Raw genomic sequence first — 26,381 nt, forward strand, 5'->3', positions numbered from 1 at the left:
ATTGGCAAGTGAGACCTGATCTGTTTATTTTAAAGCTGTATCGTCTCTAATTACAAAAAATAAACGCAAATAAAACGTTATAAAGAAAGAAAAGTATGAAAATAACAGATAAAATTATATTTCTGATGATCAGTGGCGGAAATTTACAATTAAAAAAAACAAACGACCGATGCTTCGAACCCAGCATTAGGCAAGCGATGAGCGATTAGTGTTGTCAACCTGCATCACGCTTGACTGCACAATTAGTCCCTCCAGCTCGATTTCCTCACCCCTATTACGGCGCAAATCGGACCAGTCCACCTGAAATGCCTTTGCTAACAGGTAGGACGTCCTGGCGTATTACGTGATCAACTTCCTGAGCTGCGCGATCGATCTATCTGGCGACAACTTCATTGCTCAAGGTACTGTACATAGTTAGGTAGTCGGGCTTGTAATACACCCGCGTTTCAATAATGTTTACCTTGAGTTGAATGGCGACGTCTAAAAAGTGCACATTGGTGCCCGATAGTTGATCTAGTTTAAGCGTTAGCCCATACGGGTTGTCGTTAATACTGCGCAGAAAATCATGGACGTTCGGCTTGTTCTTCCATATGACCATCACGTCATCCACATACCTACGATATAAAATAATATCGTGTGTAAACCTGTGAATGACATCCCTCTCTAACTGCCGTAAAACCAACTCACACAGGTCGCCCGAAATTAAGCTCCCCATGGGGACCCCCCTTAGGATGCGAATCCTTAACACCGAAACTTAGATGGTTGTGTTTGAGAAAAGCTATTCGAGCATCTAAGAGGTGCGTATACTCCTGCCTCGACAAAGTGATAGAAACGGAAGATGACCTCTTTGAACACCACCGCAATTACCTACAACTGGAAAATCGAAAAGTGGCCTTATTTCAAGAAATAATGGCAAGAAATTTGGCGCGGAGATACAAGAAGAAATTGCAGTGGATAATGAGTAAGCAAAAACCCATCAAGAAAAATGTACCCCCCACCCCTCTGGTCTGCTGGGACGGCATAGTTCCTCCGCATTACTTAATCGAAACGGTAGCGCACGGCCGATGTATACTCCGGGCTCATATAAACCCTTGCTGGAGACAGTAATGCCGGACATTGAAAGAATGGTCTGCGGAATGGATGAGGTTTTCAAGGAACATTACAGATGGAAGGCTGCCATGAGAATAAGTTGTAACAGAAGCTGTAGAAAAGGCAGCATATGGATGCATATAAGAAGAACCAAGAAATGGCTTGCGGAGGAGCGTATCATTCTACTAAGGGCGGATAAGAACAGAGCACTCGTTCTACTCAAGGAAGAGACATATAAAGCTATGTTGATGCAATACATCGTGGATACGGACAGTGAGCAGGTCGCGGATAACTACGTAGACAGGTTGCATGCACGGGTTGTGCGATTCACGGGCACACCCTTGGCGAAGGCGCAGGGATTAAACAGGGCGGTGGTGGCGTCGCCGGATACACCCAGGCTTTTCGCTTTCGCGAAAACGCACAAGCCTACGCCTGCGCTCAGACCTATTTTGGATAAGGCTAGAGCCCCTACGAAGTTGCTAGAAACCGAGTTGCACCGCATATTGGCCGGACATCTCCAAGATTATCCCTTAACAGTGAAGAACTCCAGAGAGTTGGTCGATGAATTGAAGCGTACACAGGTTACAGAGAACACTCACGTCACGGTATTGGATTTTCAGGCTCTATATCCATCCATCAAACTCCAACCTTGCTTTTGCGCCCTTAGGGACGTCCTACTAACCAAGTATAGCCTACCAGCACACCGCAAACACGTACTTGAGCTCGCACACCTGGTGTGCTACAATTCGCTGTTTAGGTTCGACAACGCCACGTATTTACAGAAAAGGGGGGTCCCCATGGGGAGCCCAATTTCGGGCGACCTGTGTGAGTTGGTTTTACGGCAGTTAGAGAGAGATGTCATTCACAGGTTTACACACGATATTATTTTATATCGTAGGTATGTGGATGACGTGATGGTCATATGGAAGAACAAGCCGAACGTCCATGATTTTCTGCGCAGTGTTAACGACAACCCGTATGGGCTAACGCTTAAACTAGATCAACTATCAGGCACCGATGTGCACTTTTTAGACGTCGCCATTCAACTCAAGGTAAACAGTATTGAAACGCGGGTGTATTACAAGCCCGACTACCTACCTATGTACATACCTGCTGGGTCTGAAGACCCGTATCCATATAAGATTGCGGCGTTCAGGGCGTTAGTTAGGAGGGCGTACACTCATAATTCTAAATGGGAGGACACGCTCACAGAGCTGGGACACATAGAAGACATAGCCGCTAGCCATGGATATAAACGTGGCCTCGTCCGTAGATTAGCGCGTAACTTCCGTAATACAAACACGGCACTTAGCGCTTCGGTGGCACGGGATAGGTCCAATTCGGGGCCGAACCGGCGCACGGTGGTCCAGTACAACAGAGGTATGCAGGACCTATACAAGGAAATAGCGCGGAAGAAGGGCACCAAGTTGGCGTACTCAAGAACCCAATCGATCTATTCGCTACTCAGGAACGCCAAAGACAAACCGGATTTTCTAAGAGCACCAGGGGTATATAGTGTCCCGATAAGGGATCACAGGTCCCAAAGGGACCTAATATACATCGGATCTACCAAGAGGTCCGTTCAAAGAAGGATCTCGGAACACAAATATGACGTTGCCAAAAAAAGACACACCACCGCCCTGTCGATGTACGCCACCGACCCCGAGATAAAGGCAGATTTTGATAAAACCAGCCTCGTTAAAACATCATTCGACACGGACCGCATCAGGGCCTTGGAGACGCTTGAGATTTACAAGGCGTCAAAATCAGGGAAATGTATTAATTTCAAGGATGGCGACGTATTATCATATGCGTGGCGGTATGTATCCGAAATGCACCCACAATGGTAGCATCTCAGAATAGTGTAGTATTCCTGTATGGATGGACAGAGACATTTCTATGATGGTATCAGGAAGATTAATTGCATGTTAGATCATTCGCAATTATTGCACGCGGGAGAGGTTCGATCGTTTGAATTTTGAAATAATTCTATTTGCATTCTATTTCAAACCGTCGATAAAACCTGACGAAGATCGCGGAGGCGATCGAAAATGTTTGTTAATTAGTTGTTAATTTTCGTATGAAGTACCGGAAATTTAAAAGGCTTAGGAAGTGATATTGGACAAACTGTTAAAGTATAAGTTTTTCTAAAATCCTTTAATTGGTCTTTGATGTAGTTCTATGTTTTATCACTAAATTGGTAAACATGTCTAAATAACACTTACTGTATAAACACTAAAAAACATAAATGTTTCGAAAACTAGAACTAGATAATTATATGCACAAATAAATTACTTGTCCAATAATACATACTTTTACTTATATCCAAGTATTATATCCGAAGACCAGTTCTTGCTAATTGTAAAAAAAAAAATTATTTTCAACTTTTCTTTCTGAATTTAGAACTAATTCACAGTAAACTTTTTAGTTTCATCTGTTAAAAACAATGCAAAATGTATGGATCGAAGTAATAAAAATTTATTGTAGTAAACTTCAAAAGTTAATGAGCATATACAAACACCAAACCGCAAACTACGAAATCTGACATGAACTGATGCCTATACAGTAGACAAAATGAAAATGCTCCTGTCCAATGTCATCACATGACAAAAAGTTTCTAAATAAACACTAAAAGTTTTAAAAAATTATTCCACGAAACCCAATGAATTTAATTAATACACAATAACTAAATCTGTTTAATAAAATTTAATAATTTACTATTATAATCATGCAAATTAGATTTAAAAAAGATCATTGCGCAAAATCTCCCACGAACTGTGGGATGACTGTTACGTCATGTGGCATTGAAGCTTTTCTGCAAAACACTAAAAATTTTATATAATTATTTCACTAATCCAGTCAAATTTAAGTAATATAAAATGTCTAGATCTGTTTAATAAAGATTAGTAATGTACTATCACTAGTATGAAAATTAGATATGACAAAGATCACTGTAAGAAATCTGCAGTCAAGTTGATAATGTGACCAAAAGCTAACACCAAAAAATATAAATAAATATGTCTAAAATTTAATGTTTGTGTACAAATTAGTGAATTGTAACAAATTTCATCAAAGACAACAAAATAATTTTCAGCTTATATAAATTATACAATAAATGATTATTTCTTCGAAAGAAGTCGATATACACGAATAAATAATAATAATTTAATAATGCTTTTATCCATTTTAAGTTGATATTGTAAAAATTAAGCCATTTAATTTGTGTGGCTCTTATAATTTAGAGTTTCAGAGTATTTTACTGTGAAATTCAATTTAGTATTTAAAGTACTATTTTTAGTATTTCAGGAAACCGACACTAACTGCAGCCAGTGAAACTTCTGTTAACCTAACGGGTACTTTATGCGGATTCGAGATTAGTTTGCCAGGCCTGGGCTTTTACACGTGCACCAAAAAAATTAGTAAGAATAATGACAAATATCAAGTCAAAGAAAAAGTTTCAAATATATTTAATTAGTAAATCGAATTTAACTATGTGCAAATGTCTATAATCCAAAACAAAATTTATAAACGAAAATAAACAAGTCAACTAGACAATAAAACTGAGCTACTTAGTTTAACTTAATCTTAATTCCCTTTTGAAAATTCGACAAATCAAATACTTAAGAACTATGAACAAAATCTCTTATGAACAAAACGCCTATCCGTCACCTCACTATACTAAGAACCTGTTTCCTCAATCCTTTTGCTATCATCAAACCGAATTCCTCTTTAAACACCTTGGATCGCCTAACTTTCAATCTGGACTTTGCCACGAATGTTTCATTCAGTAATACACCTCAATTAGGAATCACCTCACTCTGGAAATAACCTCGATCAGGAATCACCTCACTCTGGAAATCACCTCGATCAGGAATCACCTCGTTCGTCTTTGGTTAGCAATTTAGTTTTATGCTATGAGGTGACGTCACAATTCAGTTAGGTTACTCCCCTTATTTACATACTTAATTGTCTAACATCAAATTTCTTTCTGGCAGCTTCAATTCTTGGACAAAATCTAATAAACCGTTTACAAAACATTTAGCACAATTTTCTGGGATGTTTTATGACGGTTTAGTAAGTATTTCTTTTTTAGTGAGTGTGGGGATTCCCCGCTACATTTTTTTCTGCGGACTGTTCATTTCTGCTGGGCAGCGCAAGTGCGCGTGATTTTTCCTACGGCACTCGTTTTTTCGTGAGTTGGTTTATGATCTTCTTTTTTGGTTATAAGAGAGTGGTGGGAAACCTTTGTCCTAACTAAACATAAGCCCCAAACAAAATATAATAAAACGAAAAATAATAATAAAATAAAAATAATGCTTGGACTCAGTTCCTTACAAGTAAACAGAAACAGAGATACGCTATTAAATATAAACAGGACAACACAATAATTTTTACGTAAATTGAGTGTAAATACAGAAAAAAAAACGAATTATATCAAAGATGGAACAAACAAGCTTACATCCCCAGAACAGAGCTTATAATTCGTTGTCATTTTCAGCCTGTTCCTACTTCGACTGTTTTATACTGGTAAGAAGTTAATGTTTTAAGATGTTCTTAGTGAAGAAAAATAAAAGTATCGAAATATAATATACACACACACAAATATTCATGTATGTCGATATTAGAAATTTGAAATGAATTATAGAATGTGCTCGATAGTCATATCGTGTGATTGTCTGTTTCTTCTGTCTTACAGTAGAGCGTCGAAAATTGGCGTCAATTGGGGACTGGGGTTGTTCCAATTAGTCATTTGTTCCAATTTCCGACTTTGTACGAAAAAATATATTAACCTGTCCGATGTTCAAATTTTTCTCTGTTGCGTATCGCTTCCTGTTGAAATTTTTTCCGTTGCGTGTCGCTTCGCGTTGAATTTTCGTCGATTTTAAGCCTAACGAAAATTTTTGTAATAATAATCGAGTCTATCGTATCGTTAAAAATTATTTCTTTATTTTGTACAAACAAAATAAATATATTGAAAAATATAAAAACAAAAAAAATTATACTTTAGAAGTTAATCTAGTATCAAAAACGTTCGATTCAGCACGACACAGTCCGACTGAAAATCGTTCCAATTTCCGGCCATTTCAATTACCGACGTTCCAATTTTCGACACTCTACTGTATTTTGTTTTTCTATGTGAAGATAAGATTTCTTTTATAACTATTGATAATATAAACATTTTGTTTCTTTATATATTACCTTCAATTAGAGCTGCAAACTTTAACACACGGAGCATGTGATGAAGTATTAATATAGCCATTATTACTTTATTTTGAATACACCTGAGACCCATGACAATATATATTAACCTACTTTACGTATTATTAGTTTTTGTAGAAGTCATTTTAAACATTATTATTACATCATATTATGAAATGGAATGTTACAAGTGTAAGAGTAAGAGGGGGAAAAAGCCATGCGTGGGGGAAAAAATGTGTTTTTATCTAAGTTATAATAAAATTTACTTATATTTACGTGAAATATCGACAATTTTCTTTTGGAGAAATATTTCTTGATAAAATTAATTATCTATATGAATAAAACTTTCAATAATACATTAGTTACAATGACTGACTTTCCTTTATTATCCTTTCTGTAGTATGTCTTATTTATTAAACATAGTTTCCTAGATTATAGCATAATAATGTGTATAAAAACTAAAAATTCTTTTAATTTGTAAACGCAGATACTCTCACATAAAACGCATATTCTACCCTTCGTATATTTAACGTCAGTTATTTGCGATTGAATTTTTCTAAATAAACCAGTTTAATCTATAATTTATTTGACAGAAAGAAATTTTTTATGGCCTGTATTTCATATATCTAATGTTTTTCTCATGATATTATTTCAATATCGAAAAAAATTTACATTTCTAATATTGACATACATGAATATTTTTGCGTGTGAATGTTATATTTCGATACTTTTATCTTTCTTCACTAAGAACAATGTACTTTTATTTTAAAAAATTAACTTTTTACCAAGATAAAACAGTCAAAGTGGGAACCAGGCTGAGAATGACAATGAGTCTATGAGCTCTGTTTGAGGGATGTCAGGTTATTCGTCCCATCTTTGATATAATTCGTTTTTTCTGTATTTACACTCAATTTCTGCAAAAGTTATTGTATTGTGCTGTTTATATTTAATAGCTTATCCTTGTCTCTGTTTACTAAATGGAATTTCACAGTGTGACCAGAGGGTCGGAGTCTCTTTGACCTGTCGTCAGGATGTGACACCACCGAGTCGATCGAGACTCGGAAATCGTGACGCAGAGTTCTTGCGTCACGCGAGCGGTCGCGCGTGAGCGGGTACGTTCGCGGTGGAGGTGGAGGTAGGAGAACCGAGGAAGTGAATCACTCAAGACACCGGCTAAATAACAAGGCTAATTTTCATAAGGGAGTATAACAACGTTACAGCAAGACGCATGGTTATTACAGACGTATTTTTAGATACGCGGAGTGAGAGAGTTTACAAACAAACGATGAGCGAGTTGATAAATACCTTAGAGAGTCTTGGAGCCGTCGTCGGGTATCACTGAGACGATAAGGTTCACGGAGATTCACAATTAGAAGGAACAGTTCACAAAATAATCCGGGTCTGCTGGGTGGGGTCGCTTCGGAAGATGGCGGAAAGGGTTCAGGGTTACTTTCACGATAACTAAACGACGACTGCTGGATTTGTCATCGTTCGTTCGTTTTATTTTTCCACTCGGGTTTTTTTCATGAGGGTCGGGTGTCCAATACGTAAATTTCTTCTAAAAGTTCCGGGTGGCATACGTCTAACTAGATGGGTCATCCTCAACGAGGAAGCAAAGTTTGTGGGAAATAAGTTTTATGGGTTTCCAACTGATCTCTTGATAAAATGGAGGGACAAAATCCAAAAATTTTAGGTTAAACACCTTCGTCCGTCACAACAGTAAAACACTAGGAAACTCTAAATAATAAAAACCACACAAATTAAATGGCTTAATTTTTACAATATCAACTTAAAATGAATAAAAGCATTATTAAATAATTATTATTTATTTGTGTATATCGACTTCTTTCAAAGAAATAATCATTTATTGTACAGTTTATGTAAGCTGAAAATTATTCTGTTGTCTTTGATGAAATTTGTCACAATTTACTAATTTTACAGAAACATTAAATTTTAAACGATGACATTTGTTAAAATTTATTAATTTGTACACAAACATTAAATTTTAGACACATTTCTTCGTATTTCTTGGTGATCACGTAACCTAAAGCTATTTTTATCTTAGCAGGAGATTTCCCAGTGATCTATCTCATATCTAATTTGCATATTTGTAATAATATTTGTGATAATCTTTATTAAACAGATCTAGACATTTTATATTATTTAAATTTGACTGGATCAATTAAATAATTATATAAAATGTTTAGTGTTTTGCAGAAAAGTTTCAATGTCAAAGACATAAGAGTCATCTCATGATTCGCAGATTTTGCTCAGTGATCTTTTTTATATCTAATTTGCATAATTATAATAGTAAATTATTAATCTTTATTAAACAGATTTAGTTATTTTGTATTAATTCATCAGTTTTCATGGAAGAATTTTTAAAACTTTTAGCGTTTATTCAGAAACTTTTTATCACATGATGACATTGGACAGGATCATTTTTATTTTGTCTATTGTATATGCATCAGTTTGCACCAGATTTCGTAGAGTGTGGTTTGGTGTTTGTATATTCTCATTATCTTTTGAAGTTCACTGCTATAGATTTTTATTACGTGGATCGATACATTTTGGGTATTTTTTAATGTATATTTCAAGGAGTAAAGTTTACTTTGAACTTGTTTACAGAAAGAAAAGTTGAAAATAATTTATTTTTTTGACAATTAGCAAGAACTGATCTTTGGATTTAATACTTGGATATAAGTGAAAGTATGTATTATATTGGACTACTGATTTATTTGTGCATATAATTATCTAGTTGTAGTTTCGAAACATTTATATTTTTAGTGTTTATAAGCATGCTTTTTAAATATGTCTACCAATTTAGTGCTAAAACGTAGAACTACGTCAAAGATGAATACAAAGTTCAATTAGCAAGTAGTCCCTTTATTAACAAATTAATTTGTTGGTAGATTTTTTTACATTTTAAGTGTAATGAGATGAAACTAAATGGATGTGAATATAGAAAATAGAATATAAGAAGACTAATAGATAAAACTATTATTACGTTTTACTCGATCAGAAAATGTTAGAAAAATTTATACTTTAAGAATTTTGTTTTCATAATTATGGCCTAGTGTTTATATCGAAAATATTTTTTAGTTATATTTGTAATCACAGTTACAAATTATGGAAAATTCAGCTTGATATAATAATATATTATTCAAATAGTAATGGCGCTTAAATATTTACACAATTAATTGAAGTTTTCGAATTTTGTTTGACGAAACTGAGAAAGGCAAGTGTATCGATAATTGTATAAGGAGCGGAATTTAAGTAAACTAGTTGACTTTGTATGTTTCGATGTAGTTTTTCGTAATATTACGATATACGAACTTTTGATTTTGTAAATTGTATTATACTAAAAAATGAAGTTTTATGTAATTCTCTTACTTAATGATGTATTTTTAATGTTTCCGAACTAAATAACACTTATTAAATTGAAATTCAAGTTTTACAAACTACTACGAATATTATAAAAGATTGTTTTACTATAAATTACTACGTCGTTTTACTCTAATGTTGATTTCACAATAAGTAGGTCAGACAAGGATTGTTAGACTGATGACGTAGGCTGTCGCTTTTCAAGGTTGCATTGTAGCTCTCGCGATAGCGTGATTTACAGAAGTCACACCTACTTTTTTCTGACTCGAGCCAATTAGGAATATTAATTTTTTTTAACTAATCAGATGCAAGTGGGAGATTTAAATTCGATTTATGTCGATAGATGGCCATCTAGAATTTCATATTAATTTTAATTTTTTCTTTTTTACTGTAATTTCTCGAGAACTAAAGGATATTCCAAGCGAAAATTGGAGAATCCAACTACTTGTGAAAATACTATGACTTTACGAAATGGTCCAAGTATTTTATCTGAATTGTCTTGTGGATATATATCCACAAAACACGTCGCTCACCACTACTTCTACGAGTAAAGATTAAGAGGGCTGTCTATCTTGTTGACTGACTTAGCCCTGAAAGAAATGAAAGGAAAGAAGAAGTAATAGTGATAGATTAGATGAAAGATTAGGATATGAAGGGAAAGGGGTCTGCAGAGTCGTCTTGCCTCGGCATACATTAACAGAACAAACTTGAGGAAAAAAAATGCAATTTAGGCTACTTTGCCTACATTGAGACTTACAATGTGAACAGTTGTAACATATATACTATTATATACAATATGTACAAGATGATCAGTTGTTTGTCGACAATTTAATCAATTTCTTCACTTGTAGTAGTTCTTTCATTGTCTTCTGGTGGATATTCTGAGTGTTTTCTTGCAGACAGTTTTTTCGTTGCTTTTATAAATTTACAGAGGTTATCGAATAACATTTTACTAACAAAGCGCACAGCACTTTGGTGGCCGGCTCAAATTGGCCACGAAGTGCTGTGCGCTTTTGTGGCCAATTTGAGCCGGCCAAAACACATTGTCTCATAAAGTTTTCACGAGGATGTTCGGATTTGCAGCACTGGAATAAGTAATGTGTCAAGTTGTCAATGCTGTCACTGTCTATATCGCACTTATCAGTATTTCTCTTTCCAAATCGAAAGAGATATTCATTAAAGTTACCGTGTCCTAGTAAACATTGAGTAATTTCGTAGGTAGGTTTAAGATGTCTACATGTTCTTCTGACGGCGATCGTCGGTATGAAGCTATACAAAGTTCTACTTGTGTTCGAGTGTTCCCATTCTTCTTGCCATCTTTGATCTATTATTTCTTTAATTTTTTGCTTAACTACTTTGATTGGTATTCTACTATATGTTATTGGTAGGTTACTTTTTGCTGCTTTCTTAGCCAGCATGTCGGCAGTCTCGTTTCCCTCGTATCCTTTATGGCCAGGAATCCAATGGAAATTGAGTACTTTTGTTGCCGCCAATTCTATGAGCCAATTCAATTATTTCGTGTGCAAGTAAAGTACTTCTAGTTTGGTTTTTAAGGGTGGGAATAACTACCCTGCTGTCGGTGTATATTATTGTAGGCCCCTTGTACCATTGGGATTTTTTGTCAATATGTTGTAAGGCTTTGGAAACACCCCAAAGCTCTGCTTGGGTGATTGTGCAATAATTCGCCATTTTAAGGCTAGCCTGATAAGTCTTAATGTTCTTTGGGTCAAAGATTACATATATATATGTCGCTTATTGCTGAGTGGTTAATTTTCAGGACTTCGGTTTTTGTATAAATTTCTGGGTAGCTCGGATTTTCCTTTGTATGGGGTGTTAAACAAACAATTCAGATTACTTGAGGATCGTCGCTCTCCTCTGTTTCGATCTTGGCTCGAGTTGTTCACCTTTCTTTCGGTTTCCAGTGGTTGTGGGAGGTAATGCCTGATGCATGAAGCAGAGTACATTCGAATCTTTCGCTATGTACTTGGATTTTCGTTTTTCTTTTCGTTGAGAGCAAGGGGTCACGGCAAACAAAAGTGGATAACCTTGCTGTCAAGTAGAATTAATTGTCTTCATTTAACATCAATGGCTAAATGTTCCTGCTAAAATAGGTCTTTACCAATAATGCCTTTGCAGGGTGCTGTAACCTTAGATCAGACGATTTTGCAAGACATTGAGAACTTGTGACCCCTTAATTTGAAAATAGGAACTGTCATGCCAATTGTATCAACCTTTTATCTTCTTTCAGGATCCGAATTTGACCAGTACTTTACCTTTAACATGTTCAAGGTGTCAGTAGGTAAACGTTTAGAAAGCTGCTGGGCATCTGTAAACAATGATCCAGACCTATTTGTATGGAACATGCGAAATTATCATGTGAAAAATGCCTGAATTCTTGATTTCAAATTTTAACTGAAGAAGATTAATTTTTATGCCTTAACAAATAATTGTATTATGTGCCATTAAAATGAAGCCAAAATACTTAGGTTATGATTAGATTATTCCATGATTTCCAAAAAAAAAAGTTTTTATTTTTGTTAAAACAGAAAAAGTTAATGTTTTTTGTTGTGTAGTCATGTGAATAAATATTTCACGTAATTCAATGATTGTTTTATTTTAAATATGTCTTAATAAACCTATTATATATACAGTCGAACCTGTTTTTATGCGCTCATTTTATGTGCGATTTTTATTTGTGCGATTTTTTTAATGCGAATTTTTAATTTGTGCGGTTTTTTTTGTGCGAGTTTTTATTTGTGCGGTATAGTTGGCGACTAGTCTCGTGCGATTCGTCATGTCTCACGTTGACTTATTATAGCTAAATAAACTTATTATAGCATAAATGCACTTATTATAGTAATATTATTGCATGAATATGCGAAAAATGAAATAATTTACTTTTTAAGTCAACAAAACACCACCTGGACAAAAATATGTAAAACAGACGATAGACCAGACGATGCAGTCAAGTGCTGACATCTGTTCTCAATAAATTCTATTTCGTACGGTTTTGAGTTATTTTCTATGTGAGACTTTTTTTATGCGGTCCCTGTTGACCGCATAAAAAAATTATTTTTTATTGTGTTGCGAAAACTATTATTTACAGCCATTCGTGAAGTTTCGTGAGATTTTTTTTAATGCGGTCCCTATCCCTTGCATAAAAACAGGTTTGACTGTATATATACACTAACATAATATTCAAATTTTTTTACAGGCCATATTATGTAGTGTTTTATTTCGGGGTCTTTGGGACTCCACCAGGCTCACAGCAGAATTTTCTTCATTTGGCACCTCGGGGGTTAAATGCGATTAAATACTAAATATATACAAAAGGGCAACTCTTTGCTAAGCCTATTCCCATTTCTGAAGAGAGAGCATTCACAAACAGCTAACAAGAATATCTCTATGAGGAAACAAACGGTATGCGTCGATAAGTTCGTAGGAATCGTAGTCCTAGCCTCTTGTGATCCACTACTAAAAAAATTCTTTTTTAATTGAAGTTTTATTATATTATTGACCTTTGGGTGTCACTTGTTAGTAAGTTATCATTTTTTTCAAGGTTTTTGTTTTCGGTCATTAAAAAATTGTGTGTCATATATAACACAATGGATCTCTACCTGTACAAAATGCAAACTGTTCTGTTCATGTAAAAATGGTTTATTTGACTGTTTTTATACAATAATTGACATTTTATATTTACATATGACATGCTTTGAAGCAATTTTTATTTGTCACAAGGCACAGATGGATTTTGCATTTGATACAGTACACTGTAGCCCATACACTTTTATATCAGTGCATTTGGCTGCAGTGATTTTTGCCATTTGCAATGATTTCTGGCATGTGTTTTGCTCCACTTTTGCATTGTATTTTTCTGGGATGTAAAGTTGAAGAAAAGGAAAATAATAAAAAAATACTCTCTGTCATCTTCACTGTTCACTTTTTTTTAATTTTCTGTACTATCTGAATGTAATAGCCATTTTGACACTTTTACTTTAAATTTCAAATATTGAACTGGGTTTTTCTTCTTTTTTTATTGCTCTGCTATCTCTTCTGTAGACTATCCAAAAATTGTTTTCATTTCATCAGCAGTAAAGTTCAAAAGTTTTTCCAGGTGAATCAGTGATATTTGATTTGTGCATGTCGTCATCAAGCACTGACATCAAAGAGATTCTCAGGAATATAATTTAAGAAATATACTTCAGATTCACACTCCTTACCCTTTCAGGGTTCTTCCTGAAATGCAGGAGCTGGCAGCAAGGGCTTAAATCTGTTTGTATGACGCCATGGTGGAGTCTGTTACTGCACTGATGTCAAGAAATCTTCCTCTATTTACATAGCTGAAGCATCATTTTCATCATCGTCAAATGTATCATCTAATGACTTACATTCTTCAGGACAATTTGCTTGATAAATGTTCTGACTGGTTTAAATGTTTGGTCACTGTCTTCATCACTAAACCTGCCTTCCAGTCCACACAAATTTCGATCAATATCAAGTGTCCTATCATGTTCCTTCCTTATTTCATCTGTTGACACTAAAAAAATTATAATAAATGTCAATGATTTAGTTTTAATATATGATTTATCATATTAATAATTTATAAATTTTTAACAAACAATATCCTGCAGACCAGATAAATAACTATACAAAAACAAATCACAGAAATTAATTTATTAATAAAAATAAATAATTGTTTTTATTTATAAATTAAATTAATAAAAAATGAAAATAAATAATAGAATACATATTGCTGACTAAATGACAAAATAACTATAAAAGTAAATAACTTGCCAATATGAAAACAGTTCATAGGCTGTAATGTAATTATTGTAACATTAAGAACCAACGTGTCATATACGACACATTCAGAAGTTAGCTCATCTCATGAAATACTGTTATTAATATAGTTTTTAAAAAATACTCTTATATAATCTTAGAAGTCTCCTGAACAAAATTACGTTTAAATTGTAAAATTATAATCAATAGTAATAGAGAAAAATGAATACTTACATGAAACAGTCATACAGTCGAAAATAATACATTTTTTTTTTTTAATATTACTTGTTATAATGTTTAATTTATATTTGGAATAACACTGATGTTAATCGGTTATAAAAGGATACACTTTATTTAACTGAAATGATAAACATTGTTATATTTTAAAAAGAAACTGTAAGAAAACTAAAAATAACAAGCAATTATTTGTTATTCAAAATAATGTTATGAATTTCAATAATGGCGTGATACCCGCGGAATGCTGGGAAGAGTTAATCATCCATAATAGTTGTAAACGCAATGTTGCTTATGTTAATAAGGGTTAAGTACTGTATGGTGTTAAATAACAAAAAAAAAATATTTTTTACTCAGATAATCAGTCTTCACCCAATTGTACTATTAACTAGCACACGGAAAAATAATTTTCCTATCCTCTCTGACTGCTGTAAAATAATAAAAAACTGCTTTTTTCTCTCAACGTTAACCTGTTTGTCCTTTTGCTTTTTTATACCAGTCCATGTTCCGTTTTGAGTAAATGAAGTAGTCACTTGGAATGTTTTAGCCTCCAGAAGTCAGAAAAGATAGGAGAATTATTTTTCCGTGTGCTAGTTAACAGTACAATTGGGTAAGCGAAAAAAGCTTGTTTTTTTAAGTTTTGAGTTGGTACTTAACTTAGAGACCATTTGAAATGCTCTATGCGCATTTCAAATGAACATGCCCAATCTCTTTGCAACTTGGCACGTTCCACGATCGACACAATAGAGAATTAGAAAAATACTGAACACGGAGTCTAAAATAACAGAAATAAAAAGATAATTCAAGGATATCAACTGCGACAACTGTTACGTGTCTCGACCACATAACATGGCTGTATATACTGGACACCCTGAGCAAAACCCGAAAACATCATCTCTAATTTGTCAATTATTTTTTGTGTCTATTGCAACTTATTATTGTATAAAGTTTTAATTACTCTGTTAACTGATTTAGAATAAAATAAAATAGAATATTTATTTATTACGTTTTTAAACTAATATAAAACGTTAGTGTAAGCTATAAGCAAATGTGTTTCAGCAGCAGAAGGTGTCAAGTAATCATTTTGGTAATTATTTGTTCTTCTGAGTGTGGTTTCGACTGTAAAATACAACTGAAAAATATTACAGAATTTAATATTTTCCTTTATTATTCCGCACAAGATGTCGAATAACGACAATTTTTAAAATAATTACAACAGAATCAACATAAACTTAAAAAATGATTGTATGATCAAATGTAAATTAGGAATTATGGTAGAATTATGGTATGATTATTAACGTTGTGGTCGGTCTATATTATCTTGGAAAGAGGTGACTCTATAATTCTACGAAATTATTCAATTCGATTTTACAGTAATTTAATTTAATTGGAAAGAATTTGAAATAGAAAAAGTTTGTCTATAAAAATACTACCAACAGTTTGCAGTCATTACTACTGTTCTATTACTACTACACTGTTTTAGAATAAACGAAAATAAACAGAATGTAGCAAGAGTATATTCGATAACTTTTAATTAATAAAGCACTCACTGCTCAATATCATTATTAATAACGTCAATTAAGATACATAAAACAATTAGATACAACAAAATAACAATTATTTATATTTACCTCTCTATTGTTCATTACAATTTGTAGTTTTATTTTTAATTTAAAAGTACACGCGAATATTTTCACTCGTTTTCAATTTAAAAAAAAATTTAATGGAAGTGTTTAAAAAAATTATCAATGAATACGTTTTAAAAACGTAATTAACTTTTGGGCGCTTTAGATAATATAATTCGTTGTTTTTCTGAAATGAGAACGTTGATTGATTGTTTGTAATAACGTTGATGAAAAATAGTAGAAATAATTAAAACGTGCAGTGAATAACCGTTAATAATCATCTACTGTTTACACTTGTCTATAGGTCATGCTTTATGTCGAAAACATATTATTTTTTACCGATTCTTTGGCTATTAATTATTTTGTTTTATTTTCGTTACTTCCAATAAAAATCAATGCTTGAATAGAATATACCTTTTGTTTTTTTTTTGCCCGGAAATTGAACGACGTGCCAGATTTTTATTTACTATTTGAAACAAAATTGATGTACAGCAGAGAATTGTATATCCGAACACTGGTTATCCGAAACGTCGGTTATGCGAACACTTTCCAGTCGGACTGTGTCGTGCTGAATCGAACTTTTTTGATACTAGATTTACTTCTAAAGTATAATTTTTATATTTTTATATTCTTCAATATATTTATTTTGTTTGTACAAAATAAAGAAATAATTTTTAACGATACAATAGCCTTGATTATTATTATAAAAATTTTCGTTAGGCTTAAAATCGACGAAAATTCAACACGAAGCGATACGCAACGGAGAAATATTTCAACATCGGACAGGTTAATATATATTTTCGTACATAATCGGTTAATCCGAAAAATCGGTTATCCGAACAACCCCAGTCTCCAATTAATTCGGATAAACGACTCTCTACTGTATTTAAAATTCCCGTTCTACAACATCCTAATTTTTTACAGGTTTGTCACTGCTCGTCTCTTTTCATTACTTCAGAATGTAGTCGTAGGTTTTTTCATTCTTTTTTCTTAGTGGTGTTTTTCGTTGTTGAAATGATGTCACTACGCTTAATATTAGCCCTATTTCTTTTGCAAATCAGAGATAAACAAGTGTTACAAATATTCAGACTCAATTGACTAATCGAACTATCGAAATTGTCGAATATTGAGTATAAACTCACGTCTACGTCATGATTTACATACTGTAATTAGTGTTGAATTAATTCACGTGCCACTTTGATATTTGTTCTTACTTTTTTGAATATTTCGGTTAAAAACCAAAAAATGTTTTCTAATATATTTAGAAATGTTTTATAAACCTTAAGATATAATTTTTATAGTTTTGTTTTCTAACTTATATAATAAATTAATTCTTTTTTGTATTTTATACATAGACTAAATTTTTAAAGTGGTTTTTTGTTAATTATTATGCTATGAACTATTACAGATATTCAAAAAATAAAGGGAAAAAATTTAAAAATCTACTAGTTTAATAGGAATAATTTTAAAGTAAATTTTTTGGAATGATTAGTACCCCTATCATTAAGTAATTTATTACAGGTCACGTAAAATAAGACGTCATTATACGGTATAATAATTATGCACAATAACATTACCCTATGAGCGTATATTGGTTGTTTAGAGAAGACATCACCAATAAAACTCTAGGGAGGAGTAAGGGAGGTCTCTAGATATGTTTACTCTGTTCTGTAATTAGATTCGTTTAGTGGTATAAACACATTACGGCCATCAACAACTTTTCTGATGGTCTTGTATGTAATATTGGAATATTTTTTAAAAATCTGATGCAAGTTTCATAGATTTTATTTATTTTCGAGGTGAGTAGTCCTTCACTCTTTCCACACGTCATTTCATATTCTCTTTTAGTAAGACTTGTTTAAATCACATTGATACAAGAAGATAAAAAAATTACGTTTATGTCGAATTCAAATGCCTGTTCTTATTTTCTAACAATGTAAAGAATTTTTAACTAAATTCTGTGCATCAATAATAATTGTTATTGTCTTAAATTCTGATATATCCGTTACAACGATTCGAATGACTTTCATATTAGTATCAAAAGTTAAAAAATTAACAATCCTTATATAGCAAATGTGTTGAAATGTTCAATATGTAAGTGTTACCGTGTAGAAATTTTAATAACTTCTGCCGCTTTGTAAAAGTTCTTCATGTGTTTGAATATAGAAAGCTTGTATAATGGCTATCGATATTCCGTATTTTTAATTATCAATTTCGATCGATTCAGCATTATAATATGTCGATTTTAACTTTTAAAATGTATTTTCTATTAATTTTCAGTAATGTTTTACTTAGACCCTCATAAGCAGATTTTAATTAATATAATTAATGGTTTTTGTGTGTTAATCAAATTAATATTTTAAGTAGAACAACTTGAATAGTTGGTGTTTGGAAAGACTGATCGATCTGTGTACCTCGTGTGTGGTTTTAATTTCGGTCACAAATCAATCCGTTACGATCTAACCTTTATTCCCAGCCCCAGTCAAAACTTTTTAATTTCGTTAAATCGGATTTTTCAAAACAAAACTGTAATTTCCATACATCTCAGTAAGAGTTTTGTTTAGAAAAAATTTTTTGTTTACTATTAACGAATGCAAAAAAAATTCAAATTTAAAAAAATTAAAAAAAATTTAAAAAAATTTAAATTAAAAAAAAATTTAAAAAAAATTTACAAAAAATAACATGTCTTTTGTATAAATATTAATGTAAACGTATTGTGAATGGTATAAATATGAATTAAATTTAAGGATCTTTTCTACAAATAATTTTACGTTCAGCGTTGCTGACTACTAGCTTAAGAGTGTTACATATGCATTGATGTGTAACACCGTACACAATCTCTTGTGATCATTTTATTATTTATTATTTTTACTATTATAAGGTATTTGTTTTAAAATAATTTATATTCAGAATATAGTCTTCGAGTAAAAACACTATCCGCACTGAACTGCAGGAAGATATGATATAAACAGTTAAGAAATAAAAAAATTTATTTTACTTTTTCCATATTTATCCGAATGCATTTCGCTAACACTATTCTGCCTCATCCGTAGATTGTGATACTTGTTTTACATTAGTGCTTTTATACTTTACAAAACTATCCGAGCATGCATCAACCGACATTCCTGTATTTAAATTTGTTATTTACTTATTTTATTATTCTATAGTGTTCGTTTACGCGACGTTTAATATCATTTTCTTTATACTTACATTATTTCTATCAATTTTACAGTTAAATTTACAACAATGTTGATACCAATAAAATTCTTAGTACTTTACATGTACTGTACAGTAAGACGTCGTTTAGGGCTTAGAATGCGTTCCTAAACGACAAAGCACTATATGAAACGGCGTTAAGCGAGGTCATTTTAATTGTTGCTTTTTTCGTTTCTTTAAGAAACTGTCGGTAGCAGGAGATCGATTTCAAAACCCCTTGTCTTGCTTTTGCACTCCTTTCAAAATCTGGATCATTCGATGCAATTTGATCAACGATTTCCGTTATCATTATGAAAATTTTACTAAGGAAATCTGTAGCGAAATTCTTTGGGTTCTTCGTTTTCAGAATCACTATTTTCCAGATTTATTTAAATTCCTTGTTCTGCCAGTGCTTGAAGGTCGTCGTTGATAAGACTCTCACCAGAAACTTGCATTAAGGGAAGTACAGGGCTACAAAAATTGCCACCTTTAGCTGATTGGTTCGTATTCGGGAATAATCGTATTATATATCTGATTGAACAGAAAGTTCTCGCTCGTTTGCACGCATTTTATTTAGCCAAGAAAATTTTATGTACAGAATTAACTTCAATCATCAATTGTTGTTGTCGACCACTTCCTGACAACGCTTATGCAAGGAATGGATGCCATCTCGATAAAACTCTGGCGGCTGCGACTCGAAGAAGTTGGTCAGGCTGGCCTCCAAGTCGGCTTCATTGTTGAACTTCTTGCCAGCTTGCCAGCCAGGTGACGGTCGAGCGCGGCGAACAGGTGGTAATCTGAAGGTGCAATGTCAGGGCTATATATTTTATTTTGTATATTAAATTTTATTGGAATATTTTTAATTTTAATTTTAATTTTATTATTTTAATTTTATTGGAGATCCTCTTTCCGTTTCTACATCATTTCCACATTCATTAGGTACATAAATCCGTTTATTTGTATAGGCAGTAACGTAGCAAAATATTATGGTATGAGAGGACCGACTGATCTAATTTAGGGAAAGTTCTCCTCAGTAAATAGTATTCTGTAAATAATATGGAATGTATGTAATGATATTACAATTTATATTAAAAAATAAATGAATCTAACGCAATCTAATTTTTTTCATTTTCAAGAAAAAGTTTCAAAACAAAAAATTTCCAACAAACTTTTCTTATAAAGTAAAAGTAAATCTCACTATATCATTCTAGTGACTTACTTTTGTTCACATTACAACAAAATCACGTTTACATAGTAATAAATTATTTAATTATTCATCGTCATATGTGAAATTCAAGTGATACAGTGTATAACTGTCAAAATAAGTTATATAAAGTAAATTCCAAGTCTTAAAAATACTCAATATTTTTTATTTCATGTATTAGAAGACAAACATTTGAGAAAGTTACTAAATACAATATAGTGGTTATTTCGGATATTATAGAAGTTGACTGATAATTTTCCGTAAATAAAATGTTTCTGCAGATAAATTTTTACATATATTTACAGGTCTGGTGTACAGTACTTATATATTTACACAGTACACGATATATATGTTACCGGCAAAATCCGATTTTACGCCAAACTAGTTTGGCGTAAAATCGGATTTTGCCGGTCAGTTTAAGCGTGTCAGGCCAAACTAATTTAAAATTATTATTCAAGTATATTAATGGTTAAAATAAAATTAAAAGGCAATTAATTAGATATACAATATTTATTCAAACATAGTGTACTTAATAATTATGATAATTTATTAGAATAGGTTAGTGTGAATGTATGTCTCGTTAATCCGAATAAATAAATCCGGTAGACTTCCTCGAAGTCTTATTCGGATTAAAGAGACATACATTCACATTACTATACAGCTACCACATCTGACATTGAGAAGAATAGATTAGATTAGGTTAGAACGCGCGTTCTCACTGTTCCCTGTCTTCTGATTGCTGGACTCGGACACGAGCCGCCACCTTCGAAACGTAGGGTTTAATGTTACCCTACATTAACCCTGTTTTTTATAAATAAGTAGACTATGTTTGAATAAATATTGTTTATTTAATTGATTGCCTTTTAATTTTATTTTAACCATTAATATATTTAACTATTAATATACTTGAATAATAATTCTAAACTAGTTTGGCCTGACACGCTTACGCCAAACTATTTTGGCCTAGGCAAAACTAGTTTGGCGTAAAATCGGGTTTTGCCGATAACATATATACTGTATACCGTGTACTGTGTAAAAAAAATAATTTTAAATGTTTATGTTGTACAATACACACAGAAGATATTTTACTAAATTGAATAAAAAAACTTTTAAATTAAATATGGCTGATGCATTTTGTAAAAATTAGAAATTTGAAGAATGTAAGTCGATTTTTTTCACAGAGAAGGTCGTCTCTGTGAAAAAGACTGCCATTTTTTTGATGGTTAGACATAACTGAAAGAACACGAGTTACTTTTTTTTATAAAGTTTCCTAAAAATTAAGAATTTGTCATTTTTCAATGACTTACTTATTATTTTCATTTAGTACATATTTGATATTACAAATCCATACATTGTAAGTACTGTAAGAAATGTACATTGACATGCATTGTAAATAAAACAGATACGATTCATTTTAGATATATAATAAAGAATGATTTATGCTTAAAGATATACGTGGAGATATCTATAAGATATATATAAGTAATATATTCACATGTACCTTTACCACGTGATATATAATTTATATATTTTGAAAAAAATAGTTAATAACAATTTTTTTCAAAATAGAGATTACATTTCATTCTCGTAGGTAATCACCATAAATATGAATCACATATCAGTCATATCTCTTCACCTTTGCTGCAAAATTTATATCCCCTGAGCATAGAATGACCAGGCTTTGCTTTCAAGAATGTCTCAAGCGTCATTGACATTGGTATTATTATCAAACTATATATTGTCAATGAGGTTTTGCAGGGCGCAAAATAGGTGGTATTCAGTTGATATCAAGTCTCAGTTGCAAGTTGAATGAGGACGAGTCTCCCAGCTCAGACTAGCCAGCTTCTCTAATCATCTTTATATACTGGTGGTTCCGAAATTTCTCAATTTTTCGAGTGTATGAAAACACTAGTATTGTGCAAATTCTCTAGATATATACTGTGGATTATCATTTAGTAGTTGTAGGAGAATGCCATTATTAATATAGGAATTGTTGCGTGGATGAGGTTCATTTTGAAGCAAGAAATCATCATCTTTACTTCTCTTGAAAAATTGTACCAAGTCTGCCTTTTCACTGTATCTTCGCCAAATAATATCTGTGTGAATTGCGAACCACTATTTTTCTGTATAGCCTCATAATATTATGTATCAAAACAATTTAAACGGATATTTTAAAAATAAATTTAGGCCATTGATATTTTCTATAAACTTATATGAACAAAAATACAAATAATTTTTTTTTTAATTTTTAATAATTTTGTAAGTTATGTTAGCTGTATATTTAATCATAATATACAGCTAACATAACTTTCTGCAATTTACATTAGAATCACTAAACTAGTTTGATATAGTAACTTAGTAACTCATACAATTTAAAGGCTGTACACTTTAGTATTTCAGAATTTTATAAACAATTTTGATGAAAAGTAAGTCGGCCTATAAAACTCCTATTCAAAAACATATACGATGTATTTATAATTTTTTTTATTACAGACGAAAATGGTTAATGAATACGTTTGGAAGATTTCTGGATTCGACGTAAATATGTTTTAACTTTTAAATTATTTAATATATAAAGTATTAGCTTTAAAATTACGTTTTTCTTGTTTATAGCATCCCGAATCGATGAGTTTTACAGAATCAAAGAAAGAAATAATTAACACTTGGTTTCTTGATGTAATTAAAATTTTACAAGAAAAGTTAAATTTTAGGTAATGTAATTTGTGTTGACATTAATAAGTATCAAAAACTCATTTGAAATTTTTATAAAAAGGGCATTAATTAAAATAAAATATAAAGACAGTATTAATGTTTCACATTTGAATAAGTAACCTAATTTATATAGATACGAAGTAGTCCATCCAATACCCTTAACAGTTGGCGAAAGAGAAGAAAATGGCACTTATTCTGGAATGATGGGACAAATTGTGAATAAGGTAACACTTCTTTATTACTCGCGTGTTTTACTTTAGAAGCAAATGTTTTCCTTATAATGTAATTCCTCCAGATTCAAAATTAAATTGTATCTTCAAAAAAAAAAGAAATCAGATATAAATTATTCAAAATTATGAAATAATACAAAGATTAGGTTTAGTCACTTCTTAATATTTTGTTATAATAATTTCAATAAATTACAAGACTTCATTATTGGTCATATTTTCCAGATTGAATGATGCTACCTCACCATACATATAACTACAATGATTTTACCTCACACATAATTAAATTACACATTTCGTTATGTTTTTCGGAAACGAAGAGGATCGAACAGTGGGAGTAGAGTGACTCGTAAATCTTCATTAAGATGCATTGTCATCGAATTAAAAAAAGGCTCCGAGTTAAAAAATAAAATTGGGTTTACTAAGCACTCCTGTTCCTACCGGAAGATCAGAAGAGTAAAATCAAGCAAGAAATTTGTGCAAAGTTCTAGTAGCAAGAGAGTGAGATCCAAACGAATGTTTCCAAATATGACATTTCTAATAACATGCTTAATTTTGTTCTTTGTTGCAAACAATACTTTTATTTTAAACAAACTTACGCCATACCCTGTCGTTTTATGAAACTTTGCGGATAAAAAATTTAATTTCTATTTATTGATATGACAAAAGTAGTAAAATAAGTTTGTATTTCTCAATTTCGTAATCTTCTTATAAGTTTCAGCTTTCAATCTTAATTCGACGTAGATGAAATTTCAGTTGAAAGATGTAAAAACATGATAGAAGCCTAGTTAAATATAATTAAATGAAATAAATAAATGAAAGAATGTTAACGGTAAATGTTTTAACACATATGAAAATACTGCACAATTTTTTATTTCAAGCAGTTTTAAAAGTCATAAAAGTATGACAAAGTTAAAATATTTTAATCTTATTTATTTCTGTATACAGAAAGAGTAAATGCAAATATTGCATTGCTTTTATTTACTGAAAGGGCTGAATTTCGACTTAATATTCTTGTTTAGGTTGCCGATATGACTGGTTTTCCTATAATTCTCAGACACGACATTCCAGTAGATTTCACATCAATCGTTCTGGTGAATCCTGTTAAATTTATTGTTGTAGAAAGAAAATTGGAATTTAATTGGAAAACGGTTATTCGTCCTTTTTCTGTTCAGGTATGTTCTCATTATATATTTGAAAATTCTGTTTGATATTCACTGGTACCAATATGAAATTAATTGTTTTATAACGAAACCGTGTCACATACTACTGTGAACAATGGAATTTATCTTCAAATTTATGTTTGACTAAGAATTTCTAAGAATTTGATTAAAAATTTTCTTTCTAAAACCCAGGTTTCAACTTTTTCAAATAAGATAAATGTGAAATGATGCAGTGTTATTGATGTTTATGCTTTTAGTTTAAGGAGAAATCACACTGAAAACAATGATTAATGTAAGATGACCAACTATTTTTTGTTCAAAAAGAGTACACTTTGCAAGTATTTCATAGGTGAAAAAAAAGAAGAAAAAACGATAAAAACTTTATTTTCTTTTAAAAACATATTTTTCTTTGGAGTGGATTTTTTTTTTGCTAAATGACGATGTTCGTCTAATAATGTAGCCACATCCGAACAACTTTCATTTTGCATATTAAATTTGACTGTTAAGACAACAGACAATGTTTTTACAGAAAGTTGCGACTTCTCACTGCTCCAATAATCATTCCCTAGTGAAAATACCCTTTTAACAGCAGCATTAGTGCCTGGACAACATAAGGAAATTTCTATTAAAACTTTTAAATTTTCATGTGGGGATATGTTCTACTCTAAAATGCCGAAAGATTTCTACCCATCTTTTGTCAAGTTCTATTTTCTCATCGTTCCATTTCTTCAATTTTTCTTCATTTAAATATAAATTTACTCTTCGAATTTCTTCAAAGAGAAAATTGTCATTAATAACAATATCTTTCACTTCCTTCATTACAAATTCGACTGCTGAAGAAACTTCTTTCCATTCAATTTTACTATTTAGAAGGGTCCATTTGAAACAATTTAATGCTCTAAAGTTCACTATCCATTCTTCGATATATTCATAGCAAATTTTATAAAAATTTTTAACTTCTTTTAAAAATTCATTTTTTATTCCGGGATTGGAATCTTCCAAAACGGTCAGTTTATTCTTTAGAATTAGTGGTAAAAATCCATCATTAAATCTTGATTTACATTGCAGTATGAAATCGTTTAATATAATACAAACTTCTGCTGCTGAAATTTTATCTCCTTCAATTTGTAGAGTAATTTTATGAAACAACGACGCCTGACTGTGAATAAAATAAAGCATAGGTTCTGACATATCGTTTTGAAAGAATTTCTCCAAAATTGTAGGACATTTGTCAAGGCTTAAAAAATATGAACGTAGTGGATCATATAACTGCAAAACGCGTTCTAATGCTGGAGTTAAAGCAAGCCATCTGACTTTGGAATAACCAAGCAGTTTTTTATATTGAACACCAGCCTCTTCACAAAATTCTTTCAAACTTGCTACCCGTACTGTAAACCGATTGAAATATAAATATATATTTGTAATAATTACTTCCACATCTATTGACATTGAACTTGATGCTGTATTGATGGCATTTGATATAATGTGAGCATTACAACCAATTCCCAAAATATTTCGTTTCAGAAGATCTTGTAATTTTGTGTACACATTATTGACACCTTTACGGGTG

At 31.8% G+C, this 26,381-nt stretch overlaps 1 protein-coding gene across 1 annotated transcript; it reads left to right on the top strand.

The window, feature by feature from the left end:
• The first annotated feature begins 1,106 nt into the window (after positions 1 to 1,106).
• On the top strand, positions 1,107 to 24,859 carry LOC136971903 (uncharacterized). The gene is made up of 3 exons (XM_067266428.1): positions 1,107 to 2,908; positions 23,555 to 23,645; positions 24,671 to 24,859. Exons 1-3 carry the CDS (start codon positions 1,107 to 1,109, stop codon positions 24,857 to 24,859), a joined length of 2,082 nt encoding a protein of 693 aa, XP_067122529.1.
• The last annotated feature ends 1,522 nt before the right edge of the window (positions 24,860 to 26,381 follow it).

This window comes from Centruroides vittatus, unplaced genomic scaffold (assembly GCF_030686945.1).
Source record: "Centruroides vittatus isolate TY-2023 unplaced genomic scaffold, ASM3068694v2 contig_273, whole genome shotgun sequence".
NCBI lineage: Eukaryota > Metazoa > Arthropoda > Arachnida > Scorpiones > Buthidae > Centruroides > Centruroides vittatus.

Coding starts and splice junctions, on each gene's coding strand:
- LOC136971903 (XM_067266428.1), top strand. CDS start 1,107: ATGCCGGACATTGAAAGAATGGTCTGCGGAATGGATGAGGTTTTCAAG. Junction 2,909..23,554: donor GTATTATCATATGCGTGGCG/GTATGTATCCGA, acceptor TAATTTATATAG/ATACGAAGTAGTCCATCCAA. Junction 23,646..24,670: donor TGGGACAAATTGTGAATAAG/GTAACACTTCTT, acceptor ATTCTTGTTTAG/GTTGCCGATATGACTGGTTT.